Below are 19,517 nucleotides of genomic sequence, written 5' to 3'. Positions count from 1 at the left end.
AATAGTTGCGCGACGGCGGGCGGGCGTTAATACAAAAAAAACCGGGCGATGCGATGCGGGCACGATCGATGCGTGTGGGCGATTCGGTAGATTAGATAAAACTAAAAAATTGAGAGTGAGCGCGGTGGTGGTTGGCAAGCCACAGCTGAGCTGCACTGCCTGCGCTTGGCCGCACTGGCCGGGTGTTGCCAGACGGAGGGGGCGGACTTAGTCCGAAAACTCGATCATGTCTTCAACATGCTCCCCCCCCGCCCGACGCGTTGGTGGGTTAAGGGCGGCATCAACCCTGTCCAAGGCCGCCCGTGCCTCGGCTACTAATTCTCGTATTTTGTCGTCGCGCTGTCTAGCCGACCGGCTTTGAATTGCCCGTTGGCGATGTTGGGCTGTTGCGCGCTGTGGTCCTCTATCGGTGCGACGCGGGTTGGTGGGTGTGCGTCGAGCTCGGTGTAGGAGCGTGTGATGGCCGAGGGAGCATTTGCGGCAGCTTGATTTTGAGTCACATGCCCCGGTGCTGTGCGACACTGCCAGACAGTTGATGCAGTACCGGTGGTTCCTCGCGCACTCGTAGCGCTCCTCCGGCTTCATCGCGAGGAACGCCCGGCACTGCCTTAGCGCGTGTCGCTGGCCACACAGCCGACATTTTGGCATCTCCGTACGTCTGCCGGTCCTGTAAAGACAAGAAAAAAAATACGTATTTTTCAAAACAATGGGTTGGTGAGGGTAGCTTAGATATCTTTCCAGATTGCTAGGGGCATGGAGCAGAGCGTATCAGAGGTAGGGTTGGCACTACTAGGCAGTTGGTAGCACGCACAGTTTGGCAATATTTCGGGTTATTAGTCCGTTTTGTGTTTTGAGTTCCACAACTCGAACATGTTTATCCGATCCAGGGTGTAAAGTGATTACCCGTCCCAAACGCCATTCGTTCGGGGGTAGTAAATCATCCTTTACCACGACTAAATCTCCAACTTGAATATTGCGTTGAGGGCATTTCCATTTGTACCGCTTATGCAGCTCCTTGAGATACTCGTTCTTCCATCGTGTGCTGAATTGGTGGTGAAGCACTTTCAGTTTCTGCCATTTGTTGACCAAGGTGAGATGCTCTGCAGTTGGCTCCGGTAACGACAAGAGCGACGCGCCACGTAGGAAATGCCCTGGGGTTAGGACTAGGGGATCCATTGGATCTTCGGACATAGGGGAGAGCGGTCGGGAGTTGAGGACCGCCTCTATGCGTACTAAGAGGGTAGTAAGCTCTTCGAAGGAGAACTTCTGGTTTCCTGCTACTTTCGTAAAGTGTATCTTGAAGCTTTTCACGGCCGCTTCCCATAGACCACCCATGTGGGGAGCGTATGGTGGGATGAATTTCCATGAGAATCCGTGAGTTGCATACTTTTCGGCGACGTCTGTAGCGACTTCCTTGAGGAATGTGGTGAATTCTCTTTGTAATCCGCGTTGTGCGCCGACGAACGTCCTTCCGTTGTCAGAATATATCTGGTGGGGTAGGCCACGGCGGCCAGTAAATCGGGCAAAGGCTGCGTTGAAGGCATTCGTGGTGAGATCAGAGCACACTTCTAAATGAACAGCCTTTGTGGAAAAACAGACGAACACACAAACGTAAGCTTTGACATACGAAGCTCGGCGAAGGGGAGAAGTTTTTACCATAAATGGTCCAGCAAAGTCGACTCCTGTTGTATGAAAGGGTAGGGAATACGTTGACCTCTCGGGTGGCAAGGCTGCCATTATCTGCGTTGTCATCTGCTGTTTATAGATGGTGCAGGTTTTGCAGTGGAAGACGAGCTTTTTGACCTTTTGCTTCAAACGTGGAATGTAGTACTGTTGCTGTACCATTCGGATCATCAGCTGTTTGTCGGCATGAAGCAGGTTCGCATGGAGGAAGTCCAACAGAAGAGAACAAAATCGAGAGTCTTCGGGTATGATAATTGGGTGCCGCTCATTAAAGCTATAGGTGGCATATGCTAATCTTCCAGAAACTCGCATGATTCCTGAGTCATCTAGCATGGGGTTTAATGTCAGAAGGGTGTTCTTTTTGGGTAAGGGTCCTAACGTTTGAAGCAGCTCTATCGTGTCTCCGTAATGATTCCGTTGAGTTTGAATGATGATTTTGATTTTGGCATCATTCACTTCGGCGTGGGTGAGGTTGAGCGTGGCTGGAACTTTCAGTTTCCTTGCTTTCTTGATAAACCGCAACATATAGGCCACGACTCTAAGCGCTCGAGAAAACGACGAAAACCGGTCGAGTATGTCTATATTTTCTTCCTGCAGGGTGTGGTATACGTCCACATGTCGTTGTTCGGGTGGAGTTGGGTGGTGAGGTGTATCCTTTGGCCACGAAGTTGATGGATTGATTAGCCAATTAGGTCCTTCCCACCATAGCGGACATTGGAATAAATCCTGAGGCTTCCAGCCTCGAGTGCCCAAATCCGCTGGGTTATCCTTACTGGAAACGTGCCTCCAAGTGGCATTGTCGACGTTCTTAAGAATTTCAGAGGTTCTGTTGGCGACATACGTTTTCCAGGTATGGGGTGGTTTTTCTAACCAGGCCAGTACGATGGCAGAATCGCACCAGAGAATGAGTTCGTGTTGAGGTAGATTCAGCTCACTTCGCAGCTGTTTCACTAACTTGGAGAGTAAAACTGCTCCACAGAGTTCCAACCGTGGAAGACTCACGGTTTGGAGGGGTGCTACTTTGCTTTTAGCAGCTAGCAAATGGGATGAAAACTTATTTTCATGGGTTTGTACTCGTAAATATATACAGGCACAAAATGCTTTTTCTGAAGCATCTGAGAATCCATGCAGCTGGATTAGTTTATCGGGGGAATACTGTACCCACCTAGGGATTTTAATGTCTCTGATATGAGGTAAATTTTCATAAATTGAGGTCCATTTTTGGAGAGCTCCGGGCTTCACGTCCTCGTCCCAATCCGTTCCTTCCATCCAGAGTTGTTGCAGCAACATTTTGGCAAGAATCATTATTGGTGAAAGCCATCCTGCGGGGTCAAACAGTTTTGCAACTGCTGATAAAATCTGCCTTTTTGTAGTCGTGTTTTCTGCTGATGGTGGATCATACGTGTAGGTGAAGGTGTCGGTTAGCGCGTTCCACTGAATTCCAAGGGTTTTTGTGGAACTCGAATCATGGAATTTAAGGAAATCGACGTCTAGCAAATCAGGTTCGGGAACGGGTTTTAAAATTTCAGGGTGATTTGCCGACATCTTCCTCAAAGGGAACCCTGCCGATTTTAAGGCTTCGATAACTTGAGTCATAGAGTTCAAAGTGGACTGTATATTATGACCGCCTGACAAAATATCGTCGACATACATTTCACTCAACAAAATGTCTTTAGCGAGCGGATATTCATCTTGACAGTCGTGGGCGAGTTGGTGTAGGGTTCGAATCGCCAAATATGGCGCGCAATATACACCAAAGGTAACTGTTTTTAGTCGGAAATCTTCTATCGGCAGAGTTGGGTGTTTTCGAAAAACGATTCGGTGAAAATCTTTATCTTCTTCGTGGATGAGTATTTGGCGATACATTTTCTCAATATCGCCGTTGAAAACAAACTTATAAAGTCGCCATTTGAGTATGACGAGCATTAAGTCATTTTGTAGAATGGGGCCTGTATGAAGCACGTCGTTCAACGAGTTGCCAGAATGCGACATTTTTGATGCGTTGAAGACGACTCGCACTTTTGTGGTTTTGCTGTCGGGTTTTATGACAGCATGATGGGGTAGATAAAATGATAGATATTTACCATCTCTAATTATCTCTTGTTGGGAGGCGGGTTCCATGTGATCCATGGTTAAATATTCATTAAGGACTTCAAAATATTTGTCTCTTAATTCGGGTTTTCTTTCGAGGGTTCGTTCGATGCTGATATACTGCTGTTGTGCTGCGGGTCGTGAATGACCGAGTGCCAGATTGGCTGGAAATTCCGATTTGAAAGGTAGTTTTACTCTGTAGCGTCCATCTTCCTCTCGAATTGTGGTTGTCCGGTAGAGTGCTTCGCAGTATTCATCATCTGCTGATCGTTGTTGGGTTTGGTGAACTTCTTCCTGTTCCCAAAATTGTCTCAAAAGTTGATTGATGGGGTCATCGGTGCATTCCGTGACATGAGTGCTGAAGGTTGATACCTTTTCAGCTACAGGGCCGCTTAATATCCATCCGAATATTGTGTTTTGGGCAAGTAATGTTCCACTCACATTTCGTAGGAGCCCTTCGGTGAGGATTTGCGGGGTGATATCGCTGCCGATTACCACATCGATTTTAGATGGTATCGAATACTGCGGATCGGCTAACGGTAAATGGGACAGTTCTTCGAGATCGATGCTTGAAACTCTGACTGTGGGCAAGAACTTCGTTAGTTTTGGCAAAATTATTGCTTGTGCGTCTATCATTTGGGTTAAGTCTGCTGAACAGAATGTTATCTGGCAGACTTTATTGGCATTTTTCACAACCGTTCCACCCATTCCAGATATCTGGTGGAGCGACTCTTTTGTGGGTAGACCAAGAACCTTTTGTATACGGGATGATACAAAGGTTTTTTGTGAACCTTGGTCTATTAGGGCACGAATTTTATGAAATTCGCCAGCAAAGTATACTGATACTATTGCTGTGGGTAGTAGGGTGGTTCCATGATTACTCGAGAAGAGTGAAGAAACCGGGTTTTTGTCTTGAGACTGTAGGGAGGAGGTGGCTCTTGCGGCGGCTTTCGATGTTGAGGCTCGCTCGTCGTCCGTTCTCCTAGGGGTACCGGCTTGGGCATTTTGAGCTCTGTGGTTTGGTTGTGATTGTTGGGGTTTGGGCTGCAAATGCAGTAGCGAATGATGACGCTTTTGGCAATAAACGCACGTGAAACTACTTTTACATTCGTTTTTGGGGTGTGACGTAGACAAACAGTTTTCGCAGTAACTATTTTCTCTCACAAATTTGATTCGGTCTGATACCGATAAATTTCTAAACCTAACGCAAGATTTGACTGCGTGGTATTGATTGCATAATCTACACGAAGCCGTTTTATTGAACTCCGTGTGATATGCATGGGTTCTATTATTGTTAGATTGGGTCGGGTTTTGATTCACCGTTCGTGGCGCAAAACTCGAAAATTGGGGTTTCGCCTTGCCTGGTCGATAGGTACTTATTCTCTCTACTACCTCGTATCTGCTGGTCAAAAATTTATTCATATCCTCCTAAAGTGGGAGTTCTTTTCGGGAGCTGAGGGATTGTTCCCATAGTGAAAGGCTTTCACTTGGCAGCTTGGATGAGCAGAGGTAAACGAGGATTGGGTCCCAGTCCGTTGTCGGGATTCCTTGGGTGTTAAGGGTTGACATGCAGTTGTTGATTGTTGTCTGCATCTTCTGTATTTGTTCTCCGCTTTCTGCGAATATTGTGGGTAGGTTGAACAGCGTCTTCAGTTGGTTGTCGACGAGTATCCTTTTGTTGTCGTACCTAGATCTGAGCGCTTCCCAGGCAAGCTCGAAATTATTATCGCTCAGTGGGTATTGTTTTACAATAAGCCCAGCTTGTCCTTTTGTTTTCAGGCGTAGGTGGTATAATTTTTGAGCGGGTGATAATTTAGGGTGGTTTTTATAGACTGCCGTGAACATATCTCTAAAGGATGGCCAGTCTTCGTATCCACCATGAAATACTTCGGTGTCGCATGGTGGTACTTTTAAATAAAAACCGTTTGCGTCTGAATTGTTTATTGGGTGGGAGGGTATTTGTTGTTGGTTGGTGCTAGCAGTATTAAAAAGCTGTAAGGCTTCTAAAATTCCTGATTTGCATGTTTGGTAAGTTTCCAAGCATTTAGCGAATTTTTGCTCAACCGAGCCGCTAACATCTGTGTAATTATCTGAAAAACTTACTTCTCGATGGGACTCTAGCACCTTTGCCCATATTTTATCAAGGTCTTCTAATTTGACCTTAAGCATACACTCTGATAAATCGGTAGCTTGGGAGGGTGACCATCTTGAGCAGTAAACCTCTACTTGGTTACCGTCATATATGAATTTCTGCAGGCATTTATCTGCAGGGGTCAATTTTTGGGTTTCGTCCGACGATTTCGGCATTATAAATTAGTTTGGTTTATTAAGAAATGGGAGCTTTTATTAAGCTGTGAAAATCGAAAAAAAATTTTGTCAAAAGTGCAAAAAAAAATTTTTGAAACCAGCCTAATGTACGCTTGGTTCTTTATACGGGCTTGTCTCAGCGCTTCTGAGTACAAGTAATGTGGGTATATAATAATATAAATATTATAATATTTGTGTTCACTGGGATTTTATTTTTTATTTTTTGAGACCGGCCTAATGTGTACCGGCTTTTTGCTTTGTTATATGTACTTGTCTCAGCGCGTCTGAGCACAAGTAATATGGGTATATAGTACGTATGTATGTATTTATATATATGGGTGAAATATATTTGCCGACAAACTGTGGTGTACCAACAACCTTTTGTTTGCCGTGCCAATGCACTTGATCTGTATTGACAAAGTAAATGTATGCAAAATATGTAACCGATGATCTTCTTTGTTGATTCCCTCTATTATGTTGTTACATATGCTCATGCAATTACTTTGTTGAGGGTGGGTTTTTGGCTTATGCAAAAAGATATACCAGTGCGTGTGGGTATTATGGGTGCATATAATTGTAGGTTTGTATGCAAAATTAATATTGGGTGCACCGGTAAAATAAACTTTGAGAAAAGTGACAAAAATTTCGCAAAGTTCGTTGCTATGGGTTTTTTTTTTATAAAATATACTTTATGTAATATATGTATATATGGGTAAATTGGGCAGCGGTGAATTTCACGCTGGAAAAATATATATAGCTCGTGGATGATTACCGAACTAAGTGGGTATATACATATATTACATATATACGTATATACTTTTATAATTAAGTAGGTATTTAGCGCAACGAACTTATTGGGTATATAGAACCGGGCAATAGATTTTCCGTTGGTACGGGAATGCAAATTTATTTGTTGAAAAATTTATGTGTTTTTGAAGGGACTGTACCTGTTGGTAACAGTGAGTAAGCAAATGAAAATTCTGCCGTTTAGGCTTTTGATGTGGGTTATATACCCAGGGTCCGGATCTTTAGATCGGAGGGGTATATAAATTTTGGGATTTTAGAATTTCGGGTCCGTGCCTTAGACGGAGGGAATATATATATATATATGGGCGTGTATATATTGGGTAACGAGTACTTACTCAGACATTTCTTATTGAAAATGTGTTCCTTGTGAGTTGTTTGTCCTTTAGCCTTGGTTGTAATTTGCTCCTCGATGATGTTGTGTTGTACCTCCTTGTTGGTGTAGTTAGTGTTAGTGTTGTTTTTTCGTATATGTATGTGTTTTCCTATTATTGTTTTCAAACTTTTATTTTATTTAAAAAAATTTGTATTTTCCCTCTTGGTTTTTTCAAACAATTCCTTATATCTTTTCTTTTGCTTTGTTTTTCTTTTTTGCAAATTTTCACTTTTTATCTTTTATTTTATTTTTCAAAAAAAAAATTTCTTCTTTGGTTTTTATTTTTCAATTATGTTTTTCAAACAAACATTTTTCCTCTTTTTCCCAAAACTTTTTCTTCCTCACCCAAGTGTGTTAGTCGTACAAATTTTCAAATATTTAAAAATTTTTCTTAAATTTTTCTTTCTCCTTTTCACCTTCACCCACTTTTGCCTTTGTACAAACTTAGTTTTGTTTTATGTGTGTTTTTGTAAATAAATCTTGTGTTACGAGTTTTGTCTTTTCCAATAGTGTGACATTTTTTTTTTCTCTTTTAGCTCTGTGTAAATTTTTCAATCATTTTTTTTTGTTTAAATTATTTCCAATAAATAGGTTTTTGTTTTTTTTTTTTTGTGTTTGTAAACCTTTTGTTTTTTATTAAACTTTTTTGCGCTGCGTTTAATTTCACAGACTCCCGACTAAAATTGTTTTAAAATTTTGTGTCACACCTTAATGTTTTAGTTCTTTATGTATTCATGTATGTGCACTATTGTTTTGTTAAATTCTATAAATTTCGTTTATTTGCCGTACCGAGCACGTAATACTTTTTGTTTGTTTTTTTTATATAAAATTGTTTTTAATTTTTGTATAAAAAATTTGTGTTTTTTAATTACTTTCACTTTTTTTGTGTTTGTTTTTGGTCGCTGGTGCAACTTTGGCCGCGAAAGGACCATGTATAAAAATCACTGCACTAGGCGCTTTATTAATGAAAGGAGGGCTCACAGGTTTGAGTCCTATGTGTTTTATTTAAAACTTTTAAGTAACAAAATAAAATATTAATTCATTTAAAATATTTCAAACAAAATTAGAAATGCAATAGTTGCGCGACGGCGGGCGGGCGTTAATACAAAAAAAACCGGGCGATGCGATGCGGGCACGATCGATGCGTGTGGGCGATTCGGTAGATTAGATAAAACTAAAAAAATTGAGAGTGAGCGCGGTGGTGGTTGGCAAGCCACAGCTGAGCTGCACTGCCTGCGCTTGGCCGCACTGGCCGGGTGTTGCCAGACGGAGGGGGCGGACTTAGTCCGAAAACTCGATCATGTCTTCAACAGGAATTTATTCTAGAAAATAATTTACGTAGGCAAGACTATTAAGGTACAGACAGTTCGTATGACAATTATGTGACACAAACACAAAATCCATGGATCTTATATCAAAAAAGTTAGTACTGATTTTTTGTAATTTTCAAAATTTAAATCGAATTTTCTCAAAAACGGCTTGTTAGAAAAAGCTTAAATTTTTGATTCTGCCTTAATTTGGTCCATAAAATAAGAATCCACGAGAAAATCGGTTGTGCTTTGACCCTTCAATTAAACTTGCTTCAGGCACACCGTGAGGGATGAGTATCTTAAATATTTTGCATATTGTTACAATACAACCCCATCTACAGTTCATTGTTGTTGCCCGTTCGAACTCGTTTTTGGTAAAAAATCCCAGACTTACGAATTTTTACAAGAAAATACGGTAAGCCCATTATGCAATTATGAGGCTTGCGATAAAGAAATTACATATAGTTATAAATAGCACAGGATAGGGCCCTTAAGTTAGTAAAAGAAGCTAAAGAAAAACAAAAGATTGGTGATGATAATTATTATAATTAAATTATTCTTCTATATAAGTTTACGCTTAAACTTTATATGGACTGCTAAGCGACAAACTTTAAATACACCTCTGAAATTGCTGCGCATAAAATGTGTCCTACTAAATTTCAATATGCATTATACTCAATGCTACTGAAATATGTGTATCTGTTTCACCCTCTACACTAATTCTATATACTCTATGTGTGTCCACAATTCATCGCAACTGATTCAGCAATATTTTATACCCTATGGCCATCAGAGGGTTGTGTATCCACTTTTCGGTACACCCTGTGATGTAGCTATAGTTATTTAACCACTGCCGGAAATAAATATAGGAGATTCAGTGTTAGTTAAAAATGAAACCAGCCATAAGTTAGATAGTAGATATAAAGAGCCCTATAAGGTAGAAAATGTCGATAAAAATAATAATTTTACTCTAATACCCTATAAGGTAGAAAGCATAGATAAAAATAATTACGCTTTAAGAAATGAAAATAAGAAAATTATAATACACAAAAATAGACTTAAATTGCTTAAATAATACTATGTTCAAACAGAAAAATAAATTGAGGAAATTTCGATTTGAATTGAGTGCTGTTCATACAACCCGATTTAGCTTACACAATAGTAATTTGATAGCTGGTTGGCTCATCTCTACAATAAGAACATACCTTTGTTCGTACTGTCAAAATGTGCGTGTTGGTATAGGGCGAATGAAATGGAATGAAAATATAAAACTTTGAAATTTTTGTGTGTTGTAAGAAAACGTGTTCAATGTTTTGGTTTCATTTTGAGTTTGCCATCTTCCTTTGACAATCTCTACTCCAGTGAAATGAAGGACATAAAATCAGCTGATGAGATGAGCCAACCATATAGTTCAGCCATGCGTAATTGACGTTTAAATATACTCAATAAACACACTTTGCATTGTTGCATTTGCAGTTTGAAACAATTTATTACGCAATTTTTTTTAAATTGGCAATTTATTATTACAATTTATTATATGACAAATTGCGTAATAAATTGCCCAAATAGTATAAATTGCCAATTTGGTGTGTGTTTGAACCTAGTATAAAACTACCTTATCTCGACTTGGATGTTAACTTTCTCACTCATAAATTTCTACTAAACATGTCCAAACAAACATATAAATCAAGAAAATTATTGTACGCAAGACAGGCACAAACCATTAAAAATAAAATGATTTAATTTTTTACTAGCATAATCAAAAATACAAAGTAACAACAACAAAGTAAGAAAAATGTACCTCATGAATAAATATATAAACAAATAAAAATCTGAAATAAATAAAAATTACCCAAAGCCATTAAATGAAATAGAATAGCCATCGATTCTTTTTGAAAAGGGAGGTGTAATGCATACATATTTACACACATATGTAACACGCGCGGTGTCTAAGTTGCTTAGTCTGTAACTAAGAATTTGCTGACACCGCGTATTCCTCTACTCCAACATTTCCACACGCTTTCAGCAAGTGCATTGAAGCAACTTATGAATGTGTGTACGAATGTGTATGCACACGCTTGGCTACATGACTTTTGTTATTTTGTTAGACTTAGTAAGAATGTAAGAATTAGAGTAAATATGTATATGTTTATGTAGTAACTAAGTAGCGCATAAGAATCTATAAATCTTATAAAATAAAGTCGCTAAATGCCATGTATGCACATAACTTCACACAGAATGCTCCGATTTTAAAACTGTTTTTTGCATTTGAAAGCTTAGCTACGTGAGATGGTACAGTTAATATAATTTGAAGGTATATATTATAGGGGCGTAGCAAATTGCTAAAATGTAGTAAAAAATCATAAAATTTTTGTTTACACAGCTATAACTCATAAACGGATGGATGGATTTAAAAAATTCTACTTTTCAGTAAAACTTTGATATATTTACCCTAGATCTGCATCAAAAAAATTCTTGATTCCTTTCTTATATCAGCCAAATTGTTTAAACAAAAGTAAAATTTTTATCAAAAAATGCGTATGTGTGTTTGTTCGCTGTGAACTGTCCGCGCTAATTGCTTTTGAGTGAGGCTTGATGCGACACATACATACGTACATATATAGCACTCGCTGCGTTATTTAACTTCGGGCGTAGGTTTATAGGTATGTATGGATGTACATCACTACATAGTATAAAACAAAGTCGTTTTTCTGTCCCTATGTCCCTTTGAATGCTTAAACCTTTAAAAACACGCAACGGATTTTGATGCGCTTTTTTTAATAGATAAAGAGTGATCGAAGAGGAAGTAACGGATGAACATATTTGGCTGAAAATTGGTGGAGGGGTAGCTTAGAACCAGGAGACAAGCATAGGCTAATTTTTATCCCGTTCTGGATAGGGTCTTGAAATCAAAACGTGGACGTGGGTAATCCTGGGATATTTTTGTACAATATGGGTATCGAATGAGTACTTTGATACGGGGTATTTTTCGTCCCCGCGGGTGACTAGGGTCTCAAGATATGGGCAAAGCCTGGACACGGATACCCCTCGAATGTGTGTGTAATATGGATATCAAATGAAAGTTGTTGCTGAGAGCTTTAAAGTAATTTTCATTGTGATATTCGATTTAGTTGCATTAACCTGGCAAAACTGATAAATGTACATACGAAGCCGAAATAAAGACATGAATTAATAATACCCACATAACTATTTACATACGTCCTATTCGATTTGCCTGGCAATAAGTGATGAAGAAGAATGGGGAAAACTTTAGAGAAGAGAAAAGAGAGAAGGAGACTGAGAAAGGGATAGAGTGTGACGAAAATAGAGATAGATGAAGCGAAAATACGGAGGGAGGAGTAAATAAAAGGATTAAGAAAAAGTGAGGAGCAGAGCTTAAAAAGCTTATTAAAATGTATGGAGGTAGACCAAATTTAGGGCAGAACAACGTCTGACGGGTCTGCTAGTTATGTATAAATACGCTGAAGTTTTTATTAATAAAGAAGATCGGTATTCAGCACTCAATGGCGCCACCTCCTAAAATAATCTTGTTTAAATATTTAGGGGTATGGTGCCTCCACCCCAATAAATAATTTAATATATTCTACACAGGTACTGAAAGGACTACATTGGAAAACATGCTTAGTGTACCTAGACGACACCATCGAATTGGGAAAGAACTTTAAAGAACATCTTAAGAACTTAGAGGAAGTTTTCCAGACATTAGCTGGCGCTGGTCTGAAACTAAGTGCCAAAAAGTATTCGCTGTTTAAAAAGGGAGTAAGTTATTTGGTTCACAAGGTAACGGCAGAGGGCATCTGCACTGCGAATGAAAAGATAGAAGCTGTAAAGAATTGGCCAGGAGGACAGAACCTGCATGAATTGAGAAGTTTCCTTGAGCTGTGCACATATTACCGCCAATTTTTACCAAAATTTGCCAGCGTAGTCTATAGCATCCATGAGCTTACAAGAAAAAATAAAGCTTCTGAATGGAAGAGGCAGCAAGAAGTGGCCGCCAAACATTGAAAGAGCGTTTGTGCACTGCCCCAATGTTGGTATATCCGATGGCAGGAGCAACATTTATTCTAGATGCAGATGCCAGTGAATATGCTATAGGGGGCGTTTTATCACGACGGACAGGAGATTACAGCCGATCAACTGGAAACCAGAGAGGAACTATTGCGTTACACGGAGAAAGTTTTTGGCATTGGTAGAGTGCATTAAACATATTCACAAGTACCTCTACGGGAAGCGATTCCGCGTCAGGACAGATCGCGTTGAAATGGCTCCTGCAGTTCCGTAATTCAGAAGGTCAATTGGCACGGTGGATCGGGCGACTACAAAGCTATGACTTTTACATTGAGCATCGGAAAGGTAGTACCCATGGGAATGCCGATGCAATTTCACGAAGACCATGTAATTTGGAATGCAAACACTGTTCGAAAGCTGAGGCTAAGGAAAACATCATAGATGTCCTGCTCATGACTATAATGTGTTGGGATGAATGGGCCATGGAACAACTAAGGAAGTGTCAGCAAGAAGATACAGATCTGTCACATGTTATGCGAGGGCTCGAACAAAACGAATACCAAATAAAGAGATGTCAGCGGAGAGACCTATTGCGAAGTCATATTGGAACAGTTTGGATACAAGATGGTCAATGTAAGAGGAAACTAGTTGTTGTTCCCAGGAAAAGAATTCCTGACGTTCTTAACGAGCTACATAATGGTCCAAGTGGAGGTCATCTGGGGATCACGAAGACGCTTGAGAAAATTAAGCAGAGATTCTATTAGGTTGGTTGCCGTCAGTCGGTCATGGAGTGCATTGCCAACTTCGAGGTTTGCAGCAGAGCGAAAGGGCCTGAATCCCCAAGTCGTGGCCAGATGAAGCAATATAGCTCAGGTGCACCATTTGAAAGGATCGCTATGGATATCGAAGTTCCATTTCCCACTAGCAACCGCGGAAACAAATATGTACTGGTGGTTATGGATTACTTCAGCAAATGGCCAGAGGTATACCCAATCCCAAATCAAGAAGCAGAAACAGTATCAGAAGTGTTTGCAAACAATTGGGATGGAGGTGTACCAATGGAGTTATATTGTGACCAAGGCAGGAATTTTGAAGCAGCTGTGTTCCAAGAAATGTGTAAGACATTGGGCATTCGAAAAGCACGGATACAGTTGTATTGCATTCTCAGTCCGTTGATATGGAGGAACGATTCAATAGAACCTTGGAGGAGTGCTTGAGGAAAGTAGTGGACAAGTTCCATAAAGAGTGGGATACATACACATCATTATTATTGATGGCTTACCTATCGGCAGTGCCTGAGACAACGGGCCAAACGCCCGCAAATGTCATTTTTGGCAATGACGTTCGACTGTCAGCTGATTTGATGTTTGGGATAAATGTCGATTCGAAGAGAAATACCAAGAAATCCACTGGCGTCTTGGAGGAAGAGATGAAGGAAATATACGATCTTGTAAGACAGCGAACCCAGATTATGGGTGACAAGATGAAAGCCAGATATGATAAAGCAATTAATTCAGAAGGCTTTCGAGAAGGATATTTGGTGCTGTTATACAACCCACAACGAAAAAATGGTTATTCCCCGAAATTACAGTGTAAGTGGGAAGGCCCATCCAAAGTTGTAAAGCGAATCAACGATGTAGTTTGCATCATACAAACCATTGGCTAACCACGAAAGAAAATGAAAGTGGTTCATTTGGAGTGGCTGGCAGTGTTTAGATCAGTAAATTTGTTAGATCGGGACGAGCCGACCTAGGTGGAGGGCAGTGTGGCGAATTTTAGCATAACTAGACTGTTAGTAAATAAAGGCACAACAACAATAAAGCAAGCTGCTACTCTTGTGTACACGAACATATCAATTTAATCCATTTACATACGTACATAAAGGCGACGAAGAGATATTCCACATACACAGATGTAGTATCCCCGAAGTAGTTACTCATACATACACACGCATATGCCCAGTAGAAAAGCATTAACGATAAATATACATGTATATATATAGCTGGTAACCAAGCAGGAGATACAACAGTTACAGAAGGTGAAACGTCTAGACCTTTGGAGAAATATGCGGGAGAGACAATAGGTAGAAGAAAAGCAGCGCAAGCTGAGGAACGAGTAATCAGTTTGATTCAAACACGCTTTTGTTAAGTACTTGATCTTGAAGTATAATTGTACTATTCCCAAAGTAATCTAAAGAAAGATCAGTTTGCAATACTGAAAATTGGAGTGAATTTTTCAACAGTTTAGCGATTCGAACGTTAGCAGAATGTTTGAAATAAGAGGAATTTCACCGAAATTCGTTACAATATAAAGAAAATTGTAGTCATTTGGGTTGAAAGAAATTTTTTTTCAAAATCAAATTTTATAGTTAAATTGTTTTTGTTGTTTCGTTCTCGATAAATTGCACTAAAGATGTCGCAACGCCGAAACCGGTTTGTCTCCCAACCAAACTTGACGAGGAATGGCGGAAAATGGTCCCAATTCAAGTAATTGCTGTATATTGGAACAATTTCCATCATTCCTTGTAAAATTTGATTTGAATACGAACCGGGTTCGGTGTTGTGCCATATTCAGTGCTATTTTTTGAGAACGAAAAGGGAAACAAATATTTTACCTATGCACTTGGAATTTGAAAAATGTTTCTTTTGATACAAGTCTTCACCTTTGCACCCTATCGAAAAATCAACAACATAAAAGACAACATAACTTTCAACTAAAACCAAAAGCTTTGTCTACAATTAAAAATACTTACTCTACAGTGCTTATTTTGAAGTTTCTTGCTCTATATCCAATTTCCTCTGGCTTTGTATATAAATACTCGTAATCCATTCTTCCGCAGCGGAAAGCTCTTTCTTCGTTGAGGGCCCTTCCACGTTGCATAAACCAGATACCTTCGAACTATATATAATTAAAGCATAAGCTTTTAAAATGGTTTTAAAGTCTATGCATATTACTATAAAATTGACCTAGCTATATACATAGAGCTGACACTTAATTTATTTAAGTATATAGAACTTAACACTCACCGCTGCTCTGCCCACGCTTTGCAAATATTGTATATCTGTTCGACACGAACCTGGCTTTCGACCTTGTCCGGTCACCAAACATGATGATGTCAAAAAAATTAATATTAACAAAGGGGAACTGAAAAAAAAATGTAATTAATTAAAAACAAGTAAGGAAAGCTAAGTTCGGGTGTAACCGAACATTATATACTCAGCTGAGAGCTTTGGGGACAAAATAAAGTAAAATCACCATGTAGGAAAATGAACCTAGGGTAACCCTGGAATGTGTTTGTATGACATGTGTATCAAACGGAAGGTATTAAAGAGTATTTTAAGAGGGAGTGGGCCATAGTTCTATAGGTGGACGCCATTTCGGGATATCGCCATTAAGGTGGACCAGGGGTGACTCTAGAATGTGTTTGTACGACATGGGCATCAAATGAAAGGTGGTAATGAGTATTTTAAAAGAGAGTGATACTTAGTTCTATAGGTGGACGCCTTTTCGAGATATCGCCATAAAGGTGGACCAGGGGTGACTCTAGAATGTGTTTGTACGGTATGGGTACCAAATGAAAGGTGGTAATGAGTATTTTAAAAGAGAGTGATACTTAGTTCTATAGGTGGACGCCTTTTCGAGATATCGCCATAAAGGTGGACCAGGGGTGACTCTAGTAAGGGTTGTACGATATGGGTATCAAAAGAAAGGTGTCAATGAGTATTTTAAAGGGAGTGGGCCTTAGTTCTTTAGGTGGACGCCTTTTCGAGATATCGTCATAAAGGTGGCCCAGGGGTGACTCTAGAATGTGTTTGTACGATATGGGTATCAAATGAAAGGGGTTAATGACTATTTTAAAAGGGAGTGGGCCTTAGTTCTAAGGGTGGACGCCTTTTCGAGATATCGCCATAAAGGTGGACCAGGGTAACCCAGAACATCATTTGTCGGGTACCGCTAATTTATTTATATGTATATGCAATACCACGAACAGTATTCCTGCCCTGATTCCAAAGGCTTTTGATTTCGCCATGCAGAACTTTTTTATTTTCTTCTACTTAATATTGTAGGCGTCACACCCATTTTACAAAGTTTTTTCTGAAGTTATATTTTGCGATAATAAACCAATCCAATTACCATGTTTTATCCCTTTTTTCATATTTGGTATGGAATTATGGCATTTTTTTCATTTTTCGTAATTTTCGATATCGAAAAAGTGGGCGTGATCATAGTCGTATTTCGGCCATTTCTATACCAAGGTAAAGTGAGTTCAGATAAGTACGCGGACTAAGTTCAGTAAAGATATATCAGTTTTTGTTCAAGTTATCGTGTTAAAGGCCGAGCGGAAGGAAAGACCGCCGACTATGTATAAAAACTGGGCGTGCCTTCAACCGATTTCGCCCATTTTCATAGAAAACAGTTATCGTCATGGAATCTATGCCAATACCAAATTTCAAAATGATTGGTAAATTTTTATTCGACTTATGGCATTAAAAGTATTCTAGACAAATTAAATGAAAAAGGGCGGAGCCACGCCCGTTTTGAAATTTTCTTTTATTTTTATATTTTGTTGCACCATATCATTACTGGAGTTGAATGTTGACATAATTCACTATATACGGTAAAGATATTGAATTTTTTGTTAAAATTTTACTCTTCCACATTTTTTTTTTATATTGGGCGTGTTCGTCATCCGATTTTGTTAATTTTTATTTGCCAAACATATAGTAATAGGGGTAACGTTCCTGCTAAATTTCATCATGATATCTTAAACAACTGCCAAATTACAGCTTGCAAAACTTTTAAATTACCTTCTTTTAAAAGTGGACGGTACCACGCCCATTGTCCAAAATTTTACAAATTTTCTATTCTGCTGTCATAAGGTCAACCCACCCACCAAGTTTCATCGCTATATCCATCTTTGATAATGAATTATCGCCCTTTTTCGATTTTTCGAAATTTTCGATATCGAAACAGTGGGTGTAGTTATGGTCCGATTTCATTCATTTTAAATGGCGATCTGAGATGAGTGCCCACGAACCTACATAGCAAATTTCATCAAGATACCTTAAAATTTACTCAAGTTATCGAGTTCACGGGGAGACAGAGTGTAAAGATGTCTCAGATCGGGTGTAACCGAACATTATATACTCAGCGTGAGCTTCAATTGTACATTTCATTTCAGATAAATTACTTTTCTACATAACACGTGGCTCCGCCCGTTTAAAAAAAATGTTTCCCCATTTCCTCGTATAATAAAACTTGATAAGTGAAATATCATTGATTCAAAACTATTTTTTGCTAAGTTATAGCTTATTATTTTCGCCCACGACCCTTTTAAAAATATTTTATATGAAAGTGGGCGTGGTCTTTAAAAGATTTCGTTAATTTTTCTTCAAAGCATTCCTTATAGTAAAGGCAACCTCTTTGCCAAATTTTGTTACGATAAGTTTAACGACTTTTGATTTAGGATTAATAATATTTGTAAAATTGATTTTATCACAAGTGGGCGGTGCAACGCCCAAATCACAAATTTCAATCTTCTAGGTGTATTATTTACTAAATTATCAGGTTTTTTGTATTTTGCAAAATTTTATATATGTATATAAAAAGTGGGCGTGGTTATCATCCGATTTCGCTCATTTTCAATACCTATTCTGGGTCCAGATAAGCTAGTGTGTCAAATTTGTTGAAGATATCTCAATATTTACTCAAGTTATCGTGCTAACGGACGGACGAACGGACAGAGAGTTTGCTGGCATCAGTTCTGCATGGCTTTCGGGATCAATCTGGGATCCCGTCAAGGTCACATCGGGATCGATTAGGGACCCTTTAAGGATCATATATGGATGGTTTCTGGCATCCGTCCGGGATTATTCCGGGATAATTTGCGGATCCTTTCGGGATCATTTCTGTATGGTTTTCGGAATCCGTCTGGGATCCCGACGGGGTAATTTCGTGACTATTTCAAGATAATTTGAGCACCCTTCTGAGATCATTTCAGGATCCGTCCGGGATACCATAAAGGTCATTTCGGAAAATGTTTGGCACTATTCCGGGATCATTGGGGGATGCTTCCTGTATCATTTCTTGATGGCTTTCGGGCTCCGTCTGGGATCCCGTCAGAGTAATTTCGGGAATTTTTTGAGACTATTTCGGGATCATTTGAGGACCCTTCTGGCATCATTTCTGAATGGTTTTCGAGATCTGTCCGGGATCCCGTCAGGGTCATTTCGGGACTATTTCGGGATCTTTTCGGGACCATTCCGAAACCATTACTGTATGGTTTTGGGGAACCGTCAAGGTAATTTCGGAACTTTTTCGGGATCATTACTGTATGGTTTTCGGGACCCCTGTCAGAGTAATTACGGGACTTTTGCGGGTGATTTGGGCATCCTCACACAAAGTACCTACCTATTTTTATACTCAGCGTGCTTTGCACACAGAGTATATTAACTCTGATTAAATAACGGTTGGTTGTACAGGTATAAAGGAATCGAGAAAGATATAGACTTCCATATATCAAAATCATCAGTATCGAAAAAAATTTAATTGAGCCATCACGAAATGATCCCACGGGATTCCGTAAACCGTCAAGAAAGTATCACCGAAGGGTTCCCAAACGAACCCGAAAAAGTCCCGAAACGACCAGGACGGATCCCGAAAACTATCCAGAAATGATTTCGTAAGAGTCCAAAATGATCCCGAAGAGACCCTGACTGGTACCTGGACGTATCACGTAAATCATCCAGAAATTATACCGCAGGAAGAGTCCCCAAAAGATCCCGGAACAGTCCCGAAATGATCCCACATGTATCCCGAAAACTATCCAGAAATGATAGCGAAAAAGTCCCAAAATGACCCTGACGGGATCCCGGACGGATCGCGAAAATCATCCAGAAATTATGCCGGAAGGATCC

The 19,517-nt window shown here is 39.6% G+C and overlaps 1 protein-coding gene across 1 annotated transcript in view; it reads right to left on the bottom strand.

Annotated features, from left to right (window-relative positions):
* LOC137250424 (uncharacterized) overlaps positions 1–19,517 on the bottom strand; it is a 68,793-nt gene that overhangs the window by 40,007 nt on the left and 9,269 nt on the right. The window contains exons 2-3 of the mRNA XM_067783202.1: positions 15,627–15,744; positions 15,353–15,498 (exon numbers count right to left, since the gene is read on the bottom strand). Coding sequence (XP_067639303.1) covers positions 15,353–15,498; positions 15,627–15,744 — 264 coding nt within the window. The remainder of the gene's footprint in view (positions 1–15,352; positions 15,499–15,626; positions 15,745–19,517) is intronic.

The sequence above is a fragment of the Eurosta solidaginis genome, chromosome 1, assembly GCF_040869045.1.
Source record: "Eurosta solidaginis isolate ZX-2024a chromosome 1, ASM4086904v1, whole genome shotgun sequence".
NCBI lineage: Eukaryota > Metazoa > Arthropoda > Insecta > Diptera > Tephritidae > Eurosta > Eurosta solidaginis.
The sequence above is the reverse complement of the archived record's forward strand: the minus strand, read 5'-3'. Positions and strand labels throughout refer to the sequence as shown.